The 24,337-nt window shown below is 43.6% G+C and overlaps 1 protein-coding gene across 3 annotated transcripts in view; it reads left to right on the top strand.

Annotated features, from left to right (window-relative positions):
- The window catches only part of LOC147017759 (cysteine-rich secretory protein LCCL domain-containing 2-like), a 206,943-nt gene extending 184,543 nt beyond the window's left edge, over nucleotides 1–22,400 (top strand). Inside the window, exons 15-16 of one of the 3 annotated variants that reach the window (XR_015049622.1) lie at nucleotides 11,780–11,897; nucleotides 12,083–12,274. Coding sequence is in view for 2 of the 3 variants with exons in the window: in XM_085847645.1 (XP_085703771.1) it covers nucleotides 21,477–21,786 (310 nt within the window). In the remaining variant the exon portion in view is untranslated. Of the gene's footprint in view, nucleotides 1–11,779; nucleotides 11,935–12,082; nucleotides 12,275–21,476 lie in introns of those variants that run through there. The other 2 variants (XM_085847645.1, XM_085847647.1) reach the window with 2 other exon arrangements.
- Nucleotides 22,401–24,337: the final 1,937 nt, after the last annotated feature.

Below are 24,337 nucleotides of genomic sequence, written 5' to 3' on the forward strand. Positions count from 1 at the left end.
ACATGATTGCCATCACATGATTCTGCAATTTCTATAACACATCACAATCACAGTACTCTATAGCATGTTTACATATTGATACCTGTGAAGTTAAATTACGGATGAATCAACTCATTGTGGGGTGCCAGAATGTCTGGTAGGAATTGTATTGGGCAGAGAAAATCTCGCAAGGAAACCCGAGAGGAAAATGATGATGATAGTGGCTACTCCACAGAAATTCACTGCCATGTAATATGTGACTTGAAGACTAACTTATTTTGTTATCCCTAGATGTGCACTGCACTTGTACTGTCGCAGCCTGGTAATATATTTTATCTCCTATGACAACCAGGGATGACATCTCATAGCACTTTGTATCCAATGGAAAAGGCACTTTAAAATGTCTGCTATTATTAATAATGAATGTATACTAGCATATCACAATATATGTGATATGCTGTGACACACACAAAAAAGGAACCTTTTATACAAATACAGCATACATGTACCAATAGGAAGGAGTGTCATACACTCTCTGATTTCTATCATACTATAATTCTTTTCATCTGCATGAAACAAATAAAATGATTCAATACAATGTTTTAGGTGTAACAATAGACTACTCCACAGAAATTCCCTGTCAAGTGATATTACACAGTGCTGTGTAGTACATGCATGAAGACACAAATTTTGATCATGCATTTAGCCTGGGTACCAAAAATAATAGTTTTACTTCCTTAATGATAACGGAATGTTTCAAATAGAACTCACCTCATGGTAGACATCAACTGCATCTTGTTGGTAAAAAAAGGTTAGCACCAAGTTTTCAATTTCCGAGCTTTAGGTGACGAAAATGGACCATATGGCAAATTTATGTCGCCCTGTCTGTTTAGCATCAAACTGATGGTACAATGTTTCCCTCGTAATGTCATAAGCGATTAAGGGCACACTTCTAGACTTTAACATTCAAATTGATTTGAATACTGTATGCACAGCAACCACATTTATAATTGAAATGTTTGTTGAATATTTTCAGGATGAAATATCACAGTTAATTAATTAATGATAAATATTTAAACAATTTTGAGGTAAAATTGTTAATGACGGCCATCTCTTAAGATGTATTCTAATGAGTTCCTCATACTTCAAAACATATATGTAGACATTTAAAGTGTGTTTTGGGGAAACCTGCTTGCAAAGTTATGAGAAAAACAGAAGAGGCGGCCATTTTGGACGCCATCTTGGATTGCGGAAAACGCTCAAGGAGGATTTATGAGGACTTTTAGTATGTTATTCTAGACATATTCCTGGACCTATCCTGAAAAAAATCAGCTTGTTACCAAAAATGTCCAGGTTAGGGCCTATTTTGACCTAATGCTCTTGGACTATAAACCCATATTGCTGCTCACAAATCATCACCTCTCCTCTCAATCTTGCTTCCACTACTCTTTCCCACACCTTCATGGTGTTACTTTACAACTTTATCCCTCTGTAATTTCCACAGCTCTGCACATCACCCTTGTTCTTGAAAATCGGAACCAGTACACTTAATCTCCACTCCTCCGGCATCCTCTCACTTTCTAAGATTTTATCAAACAATCTGGTTAACAAACCCACTACCATCTCTCCTAAACACTTCCATGCCTCCACTGGTATACCATCTGGGCCAACCGCCTTTCCACTTTTCATCTTCTTCATAGCAGTCCTCACTTCATCCTTACTGATCCACCCCACTTCCTGATTCACTATCTCCACCTCTTCCAACCTTCTCTCTCTCTCTCTCTCTCATTTTCTTCATTCATCAGCTCCTCAAAGTACTCCATCCACCTTCTCAACACACTCTCCTCGCTTGTCAGCACATTCCCATTTGCGTCCTTTATCACCCGAACCTGCAGCACATCCTTCCCAGCTCGGTCCCTCTGTCTTGCCAATCAGTACAAATCCTTTTCCCCTTCTTTTGTATCCAACTTCTCATACAGCTCATCATATGCCTTTTCCTTGGCCTTTGCCACCTCTCTCTTTACCTTGTGCTCCTGCCGACTTTCTTCATCTCTCTGACTATCCCACTTCTTTTTCGCCAACCCCTTCTTCCTTATACTTTCCTCTACTTCCTCGTTCCACCACCAAGTCTCCTTATCTTCCTTCCACTCTCCAGATGTCACACCAAGTACCTTCCTAGCTATCTCCTCACTACTTCTGCTGTAGTTGCCCAATCATCCCACCCCTCTTTACCACCATCCAACGCCTGTCTCACCTCCTCCCTAAATTCCACGCAACAGTCTTCCTCCTTCAGCTTCCACCATCTGGTCCTTGGTTCAGCCCTCACTCTCTTCCTCAACCTCACCTCCAAAATCATCCTACAGACCACCAATCGATGCTGTCGAGCTACACTCTCCCTTGCTACCACCTTACAGTCTCTAATCTCTTTCAGGTTGCATCTCCTGCTTTAGATGTAATCCACCTGTGTGCACTTTCCTCCACTCTTGTACGTCACCCTGTGTTCCTCCTTCTTCTTGAAATACGTATTTACCACTGCCATTTCCATTCTTTTTGCAAAATCTACTACCATTTGCGCTTCCACATTCCTCTTATTGATACCATACCTACCCATCACCTCCTCATCCTCTTTATTCCCTTCCCATTGTAGTCTGCTCCAATCAACACTCTTTCATCCTTGGATACACTCTCCACCACTTCATTTGACTCACTCCAGAAATCTTCTTTATACTCCATCTCACACCCCATATGCAGGGCATATGCACTGATGACATTCATCATCACCCCTTCAATTTCCAACTTCACAGTCATCACTCGGTCCGACACTCTCCTCACCTTCAATACCCTCTTGACATAATCCTCCTTCAGGATTACCCTGACACCATTTCTCCTCCATCCACACCATGGTAGAACAGTTTGAAACCACCTCCAATGCTCCTAGCCTTACTCCCCATCCACTTGGTTTCTTGTACACACAGTATGTCCACCTTTCTTCTCTCCATCATATCAGCCAACTCACACCCTTTGCCAGTCATAGTCCCAACATTCAGAGTTCCAACTCTCACCTCCACACTTCTACTCTTCCCCCTCTCCCACTGTCTCTGGACCCGCATTCCCCGTCTCCTTCTCCTCCTTTGCCCAGCAGTAGCACAATCTCCACCGGCACCCTGCTGACCAATGGATCCGGTGGCGGTCGTTGGTAACCTGGGCCCCGACCAATCCGGTATGGAAATCCGTTTTGTTGTCCGCATAATGATTTGGCATAGGTTTTTTATGCCGAATGCCCTTCCTGACGCAACCCTGATCGCATCATACAGGGATATGGTACACCTTTTCTAACCGGGGCATATACCGGGCCCAGTACACTGGTACTCATTTCGCCGACCTCGGAAGGATGACGGGCTGAGTCAACCCCCTGGTGTATATTAATTCAGTGGCCCAACGGGGCTTGAAGTCAGGACCTTTTATGTCCCAAGCCGCTGCCCTAACCACTGCGCCAACACCAGGTGTGTGTATATATGTATATATATATGTGTGTATATATATATATATATATATGTATATATATATATATATATATATATATATATATATATACACATGTGTCTTTCTATGATACGAGATACTGTGCGACTCCAAGCTATGAGTGGTGAAAGCGCTGGCACCGAGTCCCACGCACCCCTTGCTGCAGAGTACCGGGTGCGATAACATGATCTCTCGCTTTAAGAAACCCAATCTGGAGTCATTAATGGTTTATGGTCAGGCAAAGTGATGATAATTAATGTCGTTCTCCGACCTGAGAGGAACGGGAACCATTTAATTGCTTACAAGTTGATGTTATTATTTTAGGTAATGGAACTACGTTTCCAAGTTTAAAATTCAAATAACAATGAACATAGAATGTTGTGAAATTAACATAATTCACAACAATCTGTGAAAGTATATTTTCGGTAACTGACCGTTCATTATTATCATAAATGAAATGTGAATATTGTCCATTCCATAGATTTTGGTGAACTTCCCACTGGCACAATAACACTACTGAAATCGCTCCAATGTTTTACTACCCCATGCTTTGACGTGGAATGTTTCAAAAGGTCTTCTTTTGTTGTTTAAGATGGATATTAAAGGTGTGGAAAGTATCGAAGCAAAGAAGATTATGTTTTGAAAAGTAAATACATATTTTAAAATGAACACCAGACAGCCAACACATTGTCCAAACATCTGTCCAAGAAAATTTTAAGGGAAAACAGATCTTTATCTCAGAGTCTTAGCCAGGAAAACAAGTGTACTGAACATACAGTAAAAAGCAGCAAATCCCACTTGATGAAGGTCGTACTTTTACACCAGCAATATACTATGAACGGTAACCCTCTTCAACCAAGGTTCCCCATCACAGGAAATATATACCACCGAGTAAAACCACAATATATTCACCCTACGGGAAATATCACCGAGTAATACCACAATATATTCACACAATGGGAAATATCACTGAGTAAAACAACAATATATTCACACTTTGGGAAATATCACCGAGTAATACCACAAGATATTCACACTTTGGGAAATATCACAGAGTAAAACAACAATATATTCACACTACGGGAAATATCACCGAGTAAAACAACAATATATTCACACATTGGGAAATATCACTGAGTAAAACAACAATATATTCACACTTTGGGAAATATCACCGAGTAATACCACAATATATTCACACTACGGGAAATATCACCGAGTAAAACCACAATATATTCACACTTTGGGAAATATCACCGAGTAAAAACACAATATATTCACGCTACGGGAAATATCACTGAGTAAAAACACAATATATTCACACAAAGGGAAATATCACCGAGTAAAAACAATATATTCACACAATGGGAAATATCACCGAGTAATACCACAAGATATTCACACTATGGGAAATATCACCGAGTAAAAACACAATATATTCACACTTTGGGAAATATCACCGAGTAAAAACACTATATTCACACTTTGGGAAATATCACCGAGTAAAAACAATATATTCACACAAAGGGAAATATCACCGAGTAAAAACACAATATATTCACACAAAGGGAAATATCACCGAGTAAAAACACAATATATTCACACAAAGGGAAATATCACCGAGTAAAAACAATATATTCACACAATGGGAAATATCACCGAGTAAAACCACAAGATATTCACACTATGGGAAATATCACCGAGTAAAAACACAATATATTCACACTTTGGGAAATATCACCGAGTGAAAACACAATATATTCACACTACGGGAAATATCACCGAGTAAAAACAATATATTCACACAATGGGAAATATCACCGAGTAAAACCACAAGATATTCACACTATGGGAAATATCACCGAGTAAAAACACAATATATTCACACTTTGGGAAATATCACCGAGTAAAAACACAATATATTCACACTACGGGAAATATCACCGAGTAAAAACACAATATATTCACACTACGGGAAATATCACTGAGTAAAAACACAATATATTCACACAATGGGAAATATCACCGAGTAAAACCACAAGATATTCACACTACGGGAAATATCACCGAGTAAAAACACAATATATTCACACTACGGGAAATATCACTGAGTAAAAACAATATATTCACACAATGGGAAATATCACCGAGTAAAACCACAAGATATTCACACTACGGGAAATATCACCGAGTAAAAACACAATATATTCACACTTTGGGAAATATCACCAAGTAATACCACAATATATTCACACTTTGGGAAATATCACCGAGTAAAACCACAATATATTCACACTTTGGGAAATATCACCGAGTAAAACAACAATATATTCACACTTTGGGAAATATCACTGAGTAAAACCACAATATATTCACACTTTGGGAAATATCACCGAGTAAAACCACAATATATTCACACTTTGGGAAATATCACCGAGTAATACCACAATATATTCACACTATGGACAGGGCAGAGTGAGATGATCATGATACCTTCCTGTCTTGTACTTAAACAAAATTGATAATCATTCCAAACAGCAAAGTCACTGTTTTTAATGACGTCATCAAGGACACAAACAACATGCATGAAGAACTGTGACATTATATGCTCGAGCGGGTGATGTATAAGAGATGCTGCATCAATGTCAGTGAAGTGATGGAATTGTTTTTTTTCTGCAACCTTTTAAAATCTCCATTTTATCATCAATTGAATGATGTGGTTCAACAATGTAGACCACAAATCGCCTTTTGACACTTTCATAAGCTTTCCGTTTAGCAGTACTTGGACAAAATATTCTGGCATTTTATGTCATCACAAGCGCTCATGGAGCCTGTCCATGTTTTTGTTGCGATGTATTTTTCCTCTCGTTATATTATTATTATAATTATTATTATATCTTTTTCACAAGATTGCACGGGGTACGGTGTTCTACGTACGCTGTAGTTTGATATGAACTGCATCGAGGTTGTTCCGTGAAAACATTGAGGATCCTTGTGTAGTTCATGTGAGAACCAGATTCCCATTCATAAAAATACTCGGTTCCTGGAAATCCGCAGCTGGGACACAGCTCCACTTTAGTTTTTAAAACTTGATTCACAATCCAAATCTTTACTTACTGCCTTGAGTGGTGATCAAAGGGGATTTGTTGGTTTGGACATCAAACACTTAATTCATTTATTATTAAAATGTTCTCTCCCACAAGTTTTTCCATCTTACACAAATGCTTTGCTGATGGAAAAGTGCAGCTCACTCCTCTGATTTGAATGTTATTCCTCATTTTATCCAAAGCATTGAAGTTAAAATGTAACATTTATGCTTCAGTACCAAATATATATATATATATATATATATATATATATATATATATATATATATATATATATATATATATATATATATATATATATATATATATATATATATATATATATATAGTGCTTGAAACGATTTGTTAATACAACAACTCAGTCTTTCATTTGAGTACACTGTGGTTTGATTAAACGTTTGCTTTTTACACCGATGACAGATGTAAAGGGTTAAATCATCATTACGTTAACTATAAGTAAAGGTTTTGTACAGAAAATAGGAAATAATTCTGATTGTCAGCAAATATAATTTTGTGGGGCAAAGAGCTCCATGATCGTAAGAGAAAGAGTAAGTTCACTAAATACCACATTCGAGGACCATACAGTGTTGACTGTTGAGTGAACCTGAGATAGAGCAACATCCGGTACTACTGAGTACTTCATCAACCTTAGAGAAGTTCAGAATATTATCAAGATAGTTTGTGCCTGCGGGCTGAGACATCAAGAAAGTCATTCCATTTTTACCTGTGACATGTGGCAGGTCTACAAGACTTTTAAAGGCGCATTACATTTGTGGTTCCCAATCGGCCCGTTACCACATTTTAAAGCCAATTCACCCACGCTTAATGGCGAAGTCCAGACCTCAAATGACCATCCACAGGTTTTTATAACCAAAAGGTATGTTACAAAACAGAGAGAGTGAGAGAGCGGCAGAAAGGGACACAGACACACGACCAAAGTGAGGAAACAGATATAAAGGTAAATCACCAGTTCGGAATCTCTATGAATCTTATCTATCTAATCATATTCATTCACATAGGAACATGGGACAGACACCGGTCTTTCTAATCTTATTAGAAGCGGAGCATGGAGGGCTCTTGACAGAGGAGTCCAAAGTGAAGGCCCGCTGGGCCAGTTACGTTGAGCAGCTGTACCAGGATGATCCACCAGCTGTCGAGTTGGATGTCAGGAGTGTTACTATCCCTATTGCTGACCATCCAATCAGCTGTGATCCATCTTTGTTTGTGGAAACACAGGCTGCCATGAACCGGTGAACCGGTTTAAATGGGGTAAAGCTCCTGGGATCTAGGGCATCCATGCTGAACTTCTCAAGGCTGGTGGAAATGCTGTACTCGTATCGTTGCATGCAGTTCTGTGCTCTGCCTGGAACACAGGCATCATCCCAACTCACTGAAAGAGGGGCCTTGTTGTCCCTCTCTGGAAATGGAAGGATGATCGCCAGGACTGCAACAACCACTGAGGGGTGATGCTGCTCTCAGTGCCAGGAAAGGTCTCTGCTTGGATAATTCTTGATAGGGTTCGCCACCATCTCCTTGAGAACCTGTGCCCAGAGTAATCAGGCCTTTCACCAAAGAGGTCAACGATTGACTGTATCCTTGCTCTTCAGGTCCTCACAGAACACAAACGAGAGTTTCCGCACAGGATGCTTGCAGCCTATGGTGATCTCTACAAAGCTTTCGATTCAGTAAATCGGGATGCCCTCTGGAGGATTCTTGGTCTTCGTGGGGTTTCACCAAAACTGATCAATCTGATGTCTGAGCTCTACTCTGGTACTGAGAGTACTGTGGGATTTGGTAACACCATCTCCGACATATTTCCGGTTGTTACTGGAGTTTGTGAGGGGTGTGTACTGGCCCCCACACTTTTCAGCACTTCTTTAGACCAAATTCTGGGGAGGATGTTGGAGAGATCAAGCTGCAGTGCATCCTTTGGGAATGTCAAGATCTCTGACCTTGATTTCACAGATGGTGCAGTCGTCTTTACGGAGATTTTGGATATCCTTTTGGGGGCCCTCAAGGTGCTGATTGAGAAGTCAGAGCCGCTGGGATTACGGATTTCCTGGGTCAAAACTAAAATCGAGGGTTTCAATGACATCTTAGATGCTGCCGTCTTGTCTGTACCCGTTTGTGGTGAGGAAATTGAGGTCACGGAGAGATTCACTTACCTTGGCAGTAATATTCATGTCTCTGCTGGCTGTGAGCCAGAAGTCAATAAATGTCTGGGTCGGGCTTGGGGAGTCATGGATTCATTGGATCAAAGGGTGTGGCACTGTCGGTGCCTGTGCGGGAGGATGAACGTTTTGCGTCTTCATGTCCTTGGTGCTTCCAGTGTTGCTTTACAGATGTGAGACTTGGACTCTGACCAGGGACGGAGACAAAGACTTAATTCCTTTGGTACCAGGTCTCTTCGGAGAATAATTGGCTATCGCTGGTCGGACTTTGTGTCCAACAAACGGTTGCTGAGAGAGACTCAAATGAGATTTGTTAACTCCATGGCCTGTGAGTGTCAGCTGCGACTCTATGGACATGTGGCTCATTTTCCTGACGCTGATCCTGCTCACCAGATTTTCTCAGCGAGGGAGCCTCATGAGTGGAGGAGGCCGGTGGGGCGACCACATCTCTCATGGTTGCAGCATTATTTACGACATCTCTCTGGCATTGTAAGTATTAATTCTTATTTTATTTTCCACACATATCGTACACCCTTCTCATCAGGAAACCTGGTGGGGGAGATGGTTTAGTCGCAGACAACGCGACCATGAAACAGGTTAGTACAGGTTTACATGGTACCTGCAGCAAGTCACAGATCTAATCTGGCCTGACCTGACAATGAGCGTGCCGGTGTTCGTACCTTTATTTAATTACCGCTCATATGATGAGCTATAGAATTTCTTAACCCAAGATGAATTGTGAAATTGATCAGAACAGTAGTTCCAACAGCTAAAAAAAAACACAAAACAGCTTTCATTTGTCTCATTCACACATTCTTTGACACCGCTTCCTCTGCACAAGCTCCGGAGAGTTGTACAGTGGTGGAGGGGGTTTGGGAGGAGGACAACATGAGGGGAACGGAAGGGAAAGCAGCAATAGGGGAATGAATACATGTTCTTTTTTATTTTATATTTTTGACAAATTTCCCTGAAAATATCTGCTGCTCTTCCTCCGATCCAATCGGTTCTGCTGACCACGTGCTTGTCAAAGTGGACATCTCTCTGGCTGCGATCAGAGAACCACCTCACTGCAGTCCAGTCTGGCATTTCAATCAAGCCGACTGGCAGGGTCTCCAAACAGCCATCAAACTTCTAGACTGGTCTCCTCTCGCTACTTTCTCCAACATCAACTATTCCTGAGAATTCTTTCAAAGAGACTTGCTCTCCCTCATCACAGGTTTATCCTCTCTCGTCTTCAGTTGTGAAACCTTCCTCCTGCCCTTGGTTCATTGAAGCTTGTGGTGAGGCAGTTGTTCTGAAACAACTTGCATTTGCCTTATGGAAAGCAAACCCAACTGAGGTTAATCTCAGTTCCTTCCACAAAGCCCGGAACAAGTGTATCTACCCTCAGGAGAGCCTTAGACATATTGCTTGTTTTTGACATGGTCTGGCACCCTGCCCTGCTCTCCGAACTCTCTTCCTATGGTATCCAAGGCCATCTCCACTCATGACTCGCAGACTTCCTCTCCTGTCACAGTCACCATGTGGCCCTAAATTGAGTTCTCTCCTCTCATCCCCCCTTCCTGTCCAGGCTGGAGTTCCTCAAGGCAGCGTTCTGGGCCCTGTTCTTTTTCTGGTTTTCATCAATGATCTCTCCGACTCTCTGGAAAATCCTCTTTATCACTTTGCTGATGATTCCACCACCCTCTGCCATCTCTCAGACCGGCAAGCAGCAGCTTCTTCGCTCATTGCAGATCTGGATAAAATCACAAACTGGTCCAACACGTGGAACATGTCTTTCAATCCGGACAAATCTCACACTCTCACTATGTCTCTCCGAAAGGACCGTTTGGAACCCCCCCACCCCCCCATCCACTCTCTCAACAATGCGATGGAAGAAGTCCTTTCTTTCAAGCTTCTGGGTCTCACTATCTGCCATAACCTTTCCTGGGAAAGCCACATTTCAAACCTCACCTCCAAAGCCAGTCGCCGACTGGGAATCCTCCATCGTGCAGTCCTTCCTCGGCTCGCCTGAGCTCCTGACGACTTACAAAGCTTTCGTCCGCAGCCTGATGGAGTACTGCTCTCCCCTCTGGGCTGGTGCTCCTGCCTCCCACCTTTCTCGTCTTCACACTGTGGAAACCAAAGCATTTATGATCATTGGTATCTCCTATGATGAGGCCGAGTCTTTGGACCTCTCACTCTCTCACCGCAGGCAGGTCGGTGGTCTTTCTGTCTTCTCTCCTCTCCTCTCAGGCCTCGCCCTCCCCTACTCTGTCTGTCCTCTCCATATTCCCACAGGGCGCTCAAGGTCCACCAGCAACCCCCTTCTAGTAAAACTACCAAAATCACGAATCACTGCTCACCTTCATTCTTTCATTCCTCTTTTTTCCCGCCTTTGGAACAAACTCCCACACTCTCTTCAATCCCATTCTTCCCTCCAGGCCTTCAAAACAGCTGTTCACCGCCATGTCTTATCCAAACCCTCGATCGTTTCTACCCCCTTTAATCCACCCCAAACCCACCTCCTTCAAATTCCCTGCTTTCCTTCCTGAAAGTCCCTGTAATGTCCATCTTGTTTCACCATGTACCCCTCCCCATCCCTTTTACAGATCTCATGTCTCTATTCCCCACTGTTTTCTGCTTCTCTTTCCCGCGCGATTGTCTCCTGCTCCCCTTGTTATATGTTCTCTGTGTTAGCTCTTATACGAGCCTTGACATTGTATATATAAAGATGTTGTTCAAACTTGACTTGAAATTTGAAGAGGATTTGCACATCAGGTTGGCGAATTCAACCACCAATTATTTTTGAGGTCAACATCGGCCAAAAGGTCAACATTGGCTGAATTTCTAAAATTGTTAATTAAAATCTGATTGACTTGAAATTTGAAGAAGAGTTGCATATTTGGTCATTTAATTCAACCACCAATTATTTTTGAGGTCAAATTTGTGTCGTGGATTTTTGCAAGCATCGTGCTCAGCACGACGTGTTCTTCTTGTTTGTGTGTTTATCGCTTTCAGGTCACAGTTTTAAACTGATCTTCAGTAAACTTCACCACATGGTGGAGTTCGTAATTAGCAAGAAGCCTATTGTTTTTGAAGTCAAAGGGTCAACACAGGCCAAAGGTCAACAACTTCGGTGAGATTTCTAAAATCCTCAATCTTCATCCTATTGACTTGAAATTTGAAGAGTGTTTGAATATCAGGAAGAGTATTTGTCCCCTCTATCTTTTCACTCAATGACACTGTTGGTGTTCCTCCCATCCAACCCCCACCCTCTCTCTTTACTGTTCCTTTTGTTATGTTATGTCCTGATCCATTCAGTGTTCCAGCTCTTCCACGAGCCTTGACTCTACACAAAAAAAGGGGTAACCAAAATAATCATGACCAACAAGGACTTAAAAAGATGAGTCTGAAGCTTTATGGAAATGTGTTTACGAAGGTCAACTGGAAAGTTAGGTATCATTGTCATTGGACAGGAAAATATGGAGGCGGTGATGAAAACTTCTGAAATGTAAAAGCTGAAATAAATGATGTATCTTCAGGTCTTTGTCCCTCGTCCACTTTTGGTTCACCTTTAAGAATCAAAATATTTATCAAGAAAAGTACATATCGTTCACATACGCAGTCAACGCTCGGCTTGGTGTAAACATGAAAATGAGGTTTTGGATCGCGTTCCATTCATGGTTAGATAATTGTAATACTTTGCACTGAACCTCCAAACAATGGAAAATGATGAATCAAGGCAGTGAGTGTGTCATGCATCAGAAGTAGATGAACCAAGTTTGCTCAAACACAGCTACATCCAAAATACTACTTTTATAATCTTCTTACTTCTTCATGATAGTTATACGTTCGATGAACTTTCTCAACATGTACAAAAAATGGGGGGTATTTTGATAAAAGATATCTTGGTGAGTATCACGGCTCTTATCCAACATCGACAGATGTGTTTGAAAACTTCACAACACTCTGTGTTTAGGCTTATGTCCAAGAGTTCTGGCACTTTTGTTTTGAGCCAAAAAGTTTTTTAAGGGTGGTTTCAAAATCACAAATTTATACTCATTCCAAAAATCAATCTGTTAGTTGCTCCAACTTCTGTGTTTTTGGTGGAAAAATGCAACCATGCAACCATGAAAAATGCAAATGCAACCTCTTGGATAATCTGGTCAACGGGTGTGTCCTTCCTATAATTCACGGACAGGTGTTTGTGTCACGCTTCTCCTCATACAGTTCTGGGCCGATTACAACCAGACTTGCTACGTCGGATCAGCATGACCCCAATTAATGTATAGCGGTGTTTTTATGTTTGCTTGTGGTCTTGGTGGAGATGGAGTGGGGGGTCGCAAATTCTCTATGTAAATGTTTATAGTGCAGCGACGCCTCCAGGATAATTGAGGTAACACCGGTCAATGAGTGTATTATGAGACTGAGGATTCGTCACTCTCTCGGTGTCATTTCCCTGCTCTCCGTATCTGCTCCAACTGAGGCGAGTGATCTCAGTATGAAGGAAGCATATGCCGCGTTGGAGTCTGTGGTTGATCAGTGCCCCAGGTGAGATACTCTTCTAGTCTTGGGGGATTTCAATGCATCAACTGGAACTGATGGGGATGGTTATGAGACATGTGTTGGTCACCATGGGTCAGGAACTGTGAACCAGAATAGCACTAACTTTCTTGACTTTGCAGGAAGTCATGGACTTCGGGTGGCTGGTTCATGGTTTCAGTGCCCACAAGCTTATCGCTGGACTTGGCATTCCAACACTGGTGGTGTGGCAAAGGAGATTGACCATGTGTTCGTTGAAGGTCACTGGAGGATGATTGAGAATTGCACAGTCTACGGGAGGGCTCAGTTTCTCAAAATCGACCGGAGTGCTCAGTTACTCAATACTGACCACAGGCTTGTTGTAGAATCTTTGAAGTTGCAGCTAAAATCTTGGAGAATGGTACTCTCCCAGCCTAAGCTAAATGTTTGCAAGCTCAAGGATGAGAGGGTAGCTGAGGAGTTTGCAAATAGGCTGAATGGGGACATGGGGGGGGGGGTCTGGGTGTTTTGGTGAATCCTGAAGAGTTGTGGAGTGACTTCAAGTCTACCATCCTTGATGTTGCAGGGGATGTCTTGGAACTCACTGTCAGGCGAAGAAGAACTTTGTCTCCCAAGGGACATTGGATACCATTGACCAGAGTCACAGGGACAGGCTTGATGGCAAAGCTGAGCTGTTCAAGGAGTTGAGGTGTAAAACTGTACGATCACTGAGGGCAGATAAGGAGGCCTATGTGTGAGGAATCAGTGAAGAGGTAGAGCATCACCTGTGGACGAGTGATTCTCGTTATGCTTTCAGAGGAATTTGTGCATTACGTTCCTCCAAGCCTGTCCCTCGGTGTAATGCAGTGAGAGTGGACGGTGGAGGGCACTTGACAGAGGAGTCCGAAGTGAAGGCCCGCTGGGCCTGTTACTTTGAGTGGCTGTACCAGGCTGATCTACCAGCTGTTGAGTTGGATCCAGGGGTGTTACTATCCCTATTGCTCCCCGTTAATCCTCATCTCAGATGCAGTCATCTCAATTACCCTAAAACCCGCCCAATCAACTGTGAACTGCCTTCATTTATGGAATCACAGGCTGCGGTGAACCAATTGAAAGGGGATAAAGCTCCTGGGATCTGTGACATCCAGGCTTAACGTCTCAAGGCTGCTGTAATGCTGTACTCATGTCATTGCGTGGAGTTATGTGCTGTTTGGAGCACGTGCATCATCACAACTGACTCCAAGGGGGCCATGTTGTCCCTCTTTGGAAAGGGAAGGGTGATCACCCCAGGACTGTAACAGCAACTGAGGTGTGACGCTGCTCTCGGTGCCGGACAAGGTCTTTGCTCGGATAATTATTGATAGGATTCGCCACAATCTGCTTGAGCACTTCATCCAGAGCAGTCAGGCTTTATACCAAAGAGGTCAACGATTGACCGTATCGTTGCTCTTCGGGTCCTCACCGAACGCAGCAGAGAGTTTCGGCAGGGGCTGCTTGCAGCTTATGTTGATCTCTATAAAGCGTTTAATTCAGTGAATCGCGATGCCTTGTGGAGGATTCTTGGTCTTCATGGGGTGCCACCGAAACTGATCAATCTGATGTCTGAACTATACTCTGGTGCTAAGAGTGCTGTGAAGTATGGTGATACCATCTCCAACTTATTTCTAGTTGTTACTGGGGTTTGTCAGGGGTGTGTACCCCACACTTTTCAGCGCTTGTATGGAATGGATTCTGGGGAGGATGTCGGAGAGATCAAGTTGCAGTTCATCGTTTGGGAGACGGTGCATCATTTGTCAGAGAGATCAAGTTGATTTGCAGAGGGTCAAGATCTCTGACCTTGATTTCACAGACGATGCAGTCATCTTTAGGGAGACACTGGATATCTTTGTGGGGGCCCTCGACACACTGAATGAGGAGTCCGAGTTGCTAGGATTACAGGTTTCCTGAGTCAAAACTAAGATCCAGGCTTCCAGTGACATCTTGGATGCTGCTATCTTGTCTGTACTTGTTTGTGGTGAGGATGTTGAGGTCATGGAGAGATTCACTTACCTTGGCAGTGATAATCACATCTCCGCATGTTGTGAGCCAGAGGTCGATAGATGTTTGGGTCGGGCCTGGCGAATCATGATTCACTGAATCATCGGGTGTGGTGCTCTCGGTACCCGTGCAGGAGGACAGAAGTCTGAGTCTTTACGTCCTTGGTCCTTCCAGTCTTGCTCTATGGATGTGAGACTTGGACTCCAACCAGGAATCTGAGACGGACACTTAACTCCTTCGGTACCAGGTCTCTTCGGAGAATCCTTGGCTATCGCTGGTCAGACTATGTGTTCAACAAGCATTTGCTGAGAGACTGAGATGAGATTTGTTACCTGCATTGTCCGTGAGCATCAGCTGTGGCTGTATGGACATGTGGCTCGTTTTCCTGACGCTGATCCTGCTCACCAGAGTCTCTCAGCGAGGGACCCTCGTGAGTGGAAGCGGCCATCGGGCCAACCATGTGCCTCCTAGTTGTAGCAGGTTGATCGGCATCTTCCTGGGGGCTGGCCAGACGGAAGCCCCTGTAGGACCAGCAGAAAGTTGATGTGACGACATGCTACTCTGGCGCATGCTGCCATAACTGTCCTGACCTGCATTGCCACCTCCAAGTGGGAGAGGGTACAACAAGTCCTCACCCTTTACAGTCCTGTATTCCTATCCCCACATTTCCAGTGCAGTGAGCTGTTTAAATTTTAAGCAGTAGGTATATTTTGCTTCACGCATGAAACCCGAGTTTTTTGTTTTTTATTTTCAGAGGCCATTGAGGCAGCTGTTAGTTGCCAATACACTGCTCAAATAAAGATATATGTTGGAAGAACGTGTTGCACGCTTGGAACAAGATCACCCATCGGGCAGGTACTCTGCGAGTAACAATAATACTTCCTTAAAACAGCCCTAATTATTCCCACCTTCTTGTGGGGTCAGCCAGGGAAAGTTTTTTTTTTTTTTTTTTTTTTTTTTTTTGTATACCTTGGTCGAGGCTCGTATGAGAGCTAACACACAACTCACAGCAAGGAGGCATGAGACAAGAGGGGCGGGAGTGGAAGGGACAAAACATTGGGGAACAGACACAGGTGAACTGTGGAAGGGAGAGGGATGGGGATGGGACGGGGAACATGGCGAGGGGAAGATGGACATTAAAGGGACTTTCAGGAAGGAAAGCAGGAGAATTGAAGAAAGTGTGCTTCGGTGGATTATCGGGGTAGAAAAGATCGAGGATTTGGATGGGGAAGATAAGAGGTGGTGGTGAACAGCTGTTTTGAAAGCCTGAAGGGAAGAATGGGAAAGAATAGAGTGAGGAAGTTTATTCCAAAGGCGGGAAAAAAGAGGAATGAAAGAGTGAAGATGAGCAGTGATTCGTGATTTTGGTAGTTTTACCAGAAGGGGGTTGTTGGCGGACCTTGAGCGCCCTGTGGAAATGTGGTTGGGACAAATCGCAGAGAGAGCAGGGGGGCAAGGCTGGAGAGGAGTCGGTAGAAGACAGAAAGACCACCGACCAACCTGCGGTGATTGAGTGAGAGGCCCAAAGACTCAGCTTCATTGCGGGAGATGCCAATGATCTTAAAAGCCCTGGTTTCGACAGCGTGAAGTCGAGAAAGGTGGGAGGCAGGAGCACCAGCCCAGAGGGGAGAGCAGTACTCCATCAGGCTACGGACAAAAGCTTTGTAAGTGGTCAGGAGCTCAAGAGGGCCGAGGAAGGACTTTGCACGACGGAGGATTCCCAGTCGGCGACTGGCTTTTGAGGCAAGGTTGGAAATGTGACTTTCCCAGGAAAGGTCATGGCAGATAGTGAGACCCAGAAGCTTGAAAGAAAAGACTTCTTCCAGAGGATTGTTGAGAAAGTGGATGGGGGGGTTTTGTAAACGGTCCTTTCGAAGAGACATAGTGAGAGTGTGAGATTTGTCTGGATTGAAAGACATGTTCCACGTGTTGGACCAGTTTGTGATTTTATCCAGATCTGCAGTGAGCGAAGAAGCTGCTGCTTGCCGGGCTGAGGGATGACAGATGGTACGGCAGAGGGTTGAGTCATCGGCAAAGAGAAATAGAGTATTTTCCAGAGAGTCCGAGAGATCATTGATGAAAACCAGAAAAAGAACAGGGCCCAGAACGCTACCTTGAGGAACTCCAGCCTGCACACGAAGAGGGGATGAAAGAACTCCATTTAGGGCCACACGTTGACTGCGACAGGAGAAGTTGTTTTTGGTTCAAGTCTTTCACGAACCGCCTTGCCGGCCCTGATGTTCGGCTAAATGTGATCGGAATGTGTAATTTGTTTATGGTACCGGCGATGACTCGCCGACTCTTCACAAAGGTCACCATGGAATGTTTAGTAAATCCACAAAGTAATGCTGTCATCCAGGAGGGACACCCAGTTTAACGACCATCTGAGGGATGGCACAAACATTGATGAAGCACCTTGCCTGTGAAACACCGGTATGACAATTTATAGCTGGGTCGGGATTCAAACCCAGGCTAGACAGCTTAGAGCGAGCATGGGTACCTCTTTGCTATCCTGCTGTGATGTAGCGATTCATTGCTTTATCACTGAAATTTTTTTTACTCATTGTAATCATCTAATTACCCTCACCGAAGAAGAGGGTATTGTATTTGGGTCCGTTTGTTTGCTTGTCCGCAAAGAACTTTCGTGTTTTGCTCCGCAACCGCTTGTCAGATCGAGACAACATTTTCAACATAGGAGCGACTATTCATGAAGAATTTTTTATTGATAATTATGACGTCATAGGTCACATGGTGTGACAGCCCTGTTGGAGAAACAGAAAACTTTGGACCTCTGTCTCTCTGAAACCGCACCGAGGAAAAAAGTTGCAACTTGACACAAAGTAAGTACTCCTCATGGGGAATAAGTGATTTTTGTGACATCATAGGTGCCTTCATTATGACGTCAAAATTGCATATGTAAAATGCTACATCTGACCAGTATGCAAATTTTGAGGGTCATCTCGGGATAAAATTATCCACAGAAAAAAAATTTGACACCGTCATCAGTCACATGATTCCGCAACCATATTGTTTAAAAAAAAAAACCTTCAAAAATATTCTTCTCTGAAGTGGCTGATCAGATGGAGGCGAAACTTTACATGTATGACCACCTATCCATGCGAAACAAAAGGTTCACACATATTACGTCGTAAGTCACATGGTTTGGCAGCCATATTGGATTTACCCTAAAACCTATAAAAAAAATCTTCTCCAGAACGGCTGGACAGATCGAGAGGAAACTTTAAACAAATGTTTCCTAAGCCTTTGATGTACAAGTTTGTTGAGGAATAATTGCTAGGTCACATGGTTTGGCAGCCATATGGATTAAAGAAAAATATTAATGTTTTCTGTGGAACCGCTTCATCAATCGACGTGAAACTTCACCATTATGATCTAGTCGTGATGGGGAATGCACATGTTAAATTTCAACTTGATCGGACACATGGTGTAGCAGCAGAATTTTTTTTATCATTATTATTTTATTTAATAAGGCTGACTTGGCTGTTCCTGGATTTGAACAGGTTTGAGGCTCGAGGAGTAACAGCTGAAATGTGATTCCTATCCCAGTTCCTCCTGATGACTTCATCTTTGTTTTTTACTTGTTCGGGCTCCTGATTACTCCAATGCAGGACTGTACCTATTCGGTCTTCCATTTGAATTGAATTAATTTTAATCCCATTCTAAATTACATTGAATAATAATATTAAAAACGTCATGGATCAGGGTCAGGCGTCGATCAAAACGAGGTTGCGTCAAAGCGGGACGTCTCGGTACCCAGTAATCACTGCCAGCAGTTTTTAAGTGGCATTTCTAGTTGTGTCTCTTATTAATTACGTAATACACCATTGCACAAACACCACGCAAAATACAGAACACAAAACTACGCAAAACAGAACACAAAACTACACAAAGCACACAAAACAAGTCCTGGAGAGGGTGTGCAATCTCTGATTGCTTTTTTTGTTGTTATAGTTTGAATTTGGGTAATTTGTGGACACCTTGTATGAATGAAACCAATCCAAATCAAATCAAATCCTGTCATTTAAAATACTCGGAAGAACTGATAAATACAGTATCATCAAGTGGAAGAGTGAATTGGAAAGCATAGATCGATTGATTTGTGATGACGGCAACATGGTCGATGTGATGGGAAGTGACGGGATACTGCATGCGAAATCCTGTACAGGATGTCGATGTGGCATCGGTGCGAGAAAGCTCGTGACGTCACACTGCCAATCGAAGACATACGAGAGTGAGACCTTGCCTATCGACGACAGGTCCCTGCAGGTCTATCGGTCTGTGCGTCAATCCTTGTGAGTGGAATGGAAGTGAAACATTGTGTTTCTAAAATTGATCGTACCTTTCATCCAATATGGGTTTTGACCACATTATGAAGGGTCTGCAGGTTTTCAGAAACAAAACGGGTCAAACCCGTAAAATCTGGGTCACTTGCTATGGTATGGTTTATAGTGCAAAACCACACTGGTGGAGTGAACAGTCTTCATGGAAAGTTTGAGCCTCGTGGGTCAAAAGTTGTGGTTGGTGAATAACACACACACACACACACACACACACACACACACACACACACACACACACACACACACACACACACACACACACACACACACACACACACACACACACACACACACACACACACACACACACACACACACACACACACACACACACACACACACACACACACACACACACACACACACACACACACACACAGCTGAAATATGTCTATGTATTGTGGTTATATACTTGGGATCATTCCAATAGCACTGGGCCAGAGACGATGGACTAACACAGGCCGAAGGCCTACCAATCTGTGCTGTTTCATGGAATGGCAGCGCATGATTATATTGGGGTGGAGTGAGGCCAGCTGTCCAACCAATGGGTGTGAAGAAGTTTAAAAAGGAGAAAACTCTGATGAAAATTGACGAAACTCCTTGAAACTCAAACTTCTTCTGCAACTTATCATAATAAAGCCGTGTACCAAGTTTCAGTTGAATATATTAAAGGGTGTGGGAAAAGGTTGGAAAAAAAACCCCACAGTTGGGACAGATGGACAGACTGACGGACAGCAAACTTATAGTCCCCTCCGGTGAAACCGGTTGGGGACTAATAATGCAACTATCATAGAACATGGCCATATGAGCTGTTTGAGAAGACCAGCACTTCAGTGCTCGTTGTGGACAGGCCCTCCAACGAGTCATGATTGATTTTTTGGAGTCAATGAATCATTGATTTTTTTCATGATAATGGAGAAAATGTGGACATCACTGAAACTCCAAAATTGACATCAGAAAATCGCTCCACTTGGGGTGCTAGCCAGTATTACAAATCATTTTTAGCTCGCCTGTTCGAAGAACAGAGAGCGATAGCGATACCCCCGGCGTGAGCATGAGCGTGAAAATGTTGAATTTTTTGTATTACGGAAAAACTCCTTGACGGATTTCGACGAAACTTGGTGGGGGGAGGGGGGGTTAGGTATGGTCCAAGGATCATGCCATTAGATTTTGGACTTGGTCCCCCCCCCAAAAAAAAATTGTTAGAGGAATTTTTTTTTGCATTTCTACATGTTTTAAGTGATTTCCAATCCCCCCCCAAAAAAAAGTTAGAAAAAAATTTTTGCAACTTTTTTTGACAATTTCGATTTCTTTTTTTTACATTTCCACATTTTAAGTGATTTCCAACCCCCCCCCCCCGCCCCAAAAATAAATTGTTAGAGGAATTTTTTTTTTTGCATTTCTACATGTTTTAAGTGATTTCCAACCCACCTAAAAATTGTTACAAAAAAAAATTTTTTGCAACTTTTTTTTTCAACAAAATTTTGATTTCTTTTTTCCACATGTTTTAAGTGATTTCCACTTAAAAAAATATTTTTCTACATGTTTTAAGTGATTTCCAGCCCCCCCCCAAAAAAAAAATTGTTAGAGAATTACAACAAATATTAATTATTAGACTCGTCTTTTAAAAACGAGAAATGTATCAACAGGCAAGCATTGGGTGGCTTTGACACCAACTCTGGTATTTTATCTTATGCTGTGGAGAACATGTGGTGATCAATAAAATTTCTTTCAACAGTGATAAAAATCATAAAGTGCATGTCCAACACTGTGATGCAGTCCCTTGTCCACTGCAGATGGGCCGAGAAGGGGACTCCACAAGGAGGGCTGCTGTGCCTGCTAATGAAGATAAGATCAACTCGTATATCTTTACAATTTACATTCCAGCTTGAGTTTCCCATTCTCTTCTGGGTGAACACACACACACACACACCACCAGCTGTGATATTTAGCTACATCATACATGATACATACATATACATAAACTGTACATACATACCTAGAAACATCCATACACATCGAAACATGTACACTCTAAACGATCCATACACATCGAAACATGTACACTCTAAACTATCCACACACATCGAAACATGGACACTCTAAACCATCCATACACATGCATGTATGCTGTATATACAGACCGACAACTATACAAACACACATAACTTCCTACTATACATACACATAACTTCCTACTATACATACACACATACATGCAAACATACATATTGTACATACAAACATACATACTGTACATACACACATACGTACACTATACATACATACTGTACATACACACATACATACTGTTACGGTTGTGGAAATTCACAGAGCACCATATAGGTCCTTAGATCAGTTATGTCGATAAGTCTGTGTTCAGATAGATTTCCCCACCGATGTTTAAAGGGTATTATTCGTGTGCAGGGCTGTGATCTTTGAGGTAGCCGTTTTTCTTTTGCTATCGTTATTTTGGACCAACCGCGTTTCAACAACCACAACCACCTTCTCCACAACGCTGACCACAACCACCTTCTCCACAATCGCCAACATCCCCACAGACAATGAACAACCACCTTCTCCATAATGCCAACCACAACCACCCTTCTCCACAATGCCAACCACAACCACCCTTCTCCACAATGCCAACCACAGCCACCATCTCCTAAACCACATCTCCCCCGATAACCAACAACAAACACCATCGCCTTACCTTCAACTCCGCAAACGCCGCCATCTTTGTGCCAGCCATGGCGAGTTCCCAGCGAACAGCATCGCTGCAAACAGACGTGGGGGTGTCCTCGTTGCGCAGGAACGATGATTTCACCCACCTCCGCTCTCCTTTGTTGGCACCAGCGATGGTGATCCACGTCCTCTTGCTCCGAGCTTCGCCTCAAATTCGGATCAGGAGATCGAGGCGGGCAGACGCAGCGGGGGGGGGGGGTCAGAGGTGAGGGATCAGAGATCAAACCTCGCCTCATGGATCCCATATAACAGCGCGCAAAGATCCAAGCTTGGAGTCAGTCGGTCTGGGTTTGGAGTTTTGTGAAGATCAAGGTTCGAGTCCAGTGGAAGGCAGTGGAGGTCTCGGTTCGCCGAGGAGACGGGAGCTGGGAGCACAGCCAAGCCTGCCATGCAGAAGTGCGCGTTCGTGTGCGGGACGTGGGGAGAGCCGGAGAGAGGTCGCCAGCCAACACCGAACGGTCCGAGGTGATTGGGCTTCGGGACAGTCCGAGCGGCGCTGAGGGACGGACGGGCTCTTGAAGAGAGCTTCAACTCTAAGAGAGCAAAGACCCATACGTTCCTCTGAGGCGTTGCCGGCTGGGCCCGAATCACCAGGCCGCCAGACAAGGCCGAGGCCGAACCATGGTCACGCCAACTGCCGTGAGGACGGGTCGCCCCAGCAAGGCACCGTGAAAGCGAAGGTAACCAGCCCGGCCTCTCGGAGCTTCTGCGGTCATCACAGCTCCGAGCTCATAAAGACCCAAGAGGTCCAGTCTACCCATCGTCTTTCCTGGGGGTTTTCCTTGTTTCTTTGCATGAACGTTGTGGCGCCATGGTAGAACTGATGTTAAGTGCAAGTGAATGTACATAATAAATATACGGTTGTAGTCTTTGTCTTGCTCGTGTCTTGTCCCTACCCCCCCCCCCCCCCCCATTCATTGCATGCTTGTATATCTCTGCATTGCTGCTTTCACTGTATATGTGTGCAAATAAATGTCTTTGTGTGAATGTAAACCTGTTCGTTGCATCCTTTTCCCTCCATTGAACTGCCGTATTGCATTCGGAATATTGCTGGCTTTTTAATAGCCGAAAATAGAATCGGATCCAACGGGGCTTTTGCCATAATACCCCGCTCGGTTATCCCAAAACGAAGCGAGCTGCTTAAGCGGCTCGTTTCCAAGCGGGCCCCGTTGAGGTACGACTAGTCTCTCGGTAGTCTGCCCGCGCGATTAATTAGGTATATCGAGAATTCGGCGATTGACCCTGTAGCGCGGGTAGCGTGTTGACTAGGCTGTGGTGTGCATGAAAAACACACCCGTAGTGGGATTTCGGCATTTGATCCGGAAGGCTGCTACTGGATTGCTACGTTGGTGGGCGAAGCGGCCGCAATTAGCTAAACGCGGTCGCTCGCACGCCGGCGGGCGAAAATCTACAATACATACAAACATACATACTGTACATACACATACATACATACTGTACATACACACATGCAAACTATACATACGTGCAAACACACACAAACATACTGTACATACAAACATCCATATTGTTACGGCCACGGGTTGTCACTTGTCACTCCCAATACCAGCTTGTCACTCAGGGGGATTAATCTCCGGTTGTCCTCGGTAGAGCCGGACCTGGGGCCACCGCTCACTATTAACGTTGTGGTACGGTGGGTTGTTTTAGAACCACGAACGCCACCAAATCAACCACAAGTTCCAGTGTCCACCGTCTAATTATTCCGTTTAACGAGAGGTCACGTGGTTACCTGAGTGCGCCCTCGGCAAAGCACCAATATTATCTGATTACATTTTAATTTGGGCAGCCGAGCGTTTTAACCGCTGGTGCGTGCTGACGATTTTTGGTCAAAAAGGTGGTAATTATCTCGCAGTCTATCTCGGTTCGGACAATGCCAGACCAATGGAAGGAG

Source organism: Eptatretus burgeri, chromosome 11 (assembly GCF_056783735.1).
Source record: "Eptatretus burgeri isolate ZD-2024b chromosome 11, Ebu_testis_v1, whole genome shotgun sequence".
In the NCBI taxonomy this organism is placed as follows: Eukaryota; Metazoa; Chordata; class Myxini; order Myxiniformes; family Myxinidae; genus Eptatretus; species Eptatretus burgeri.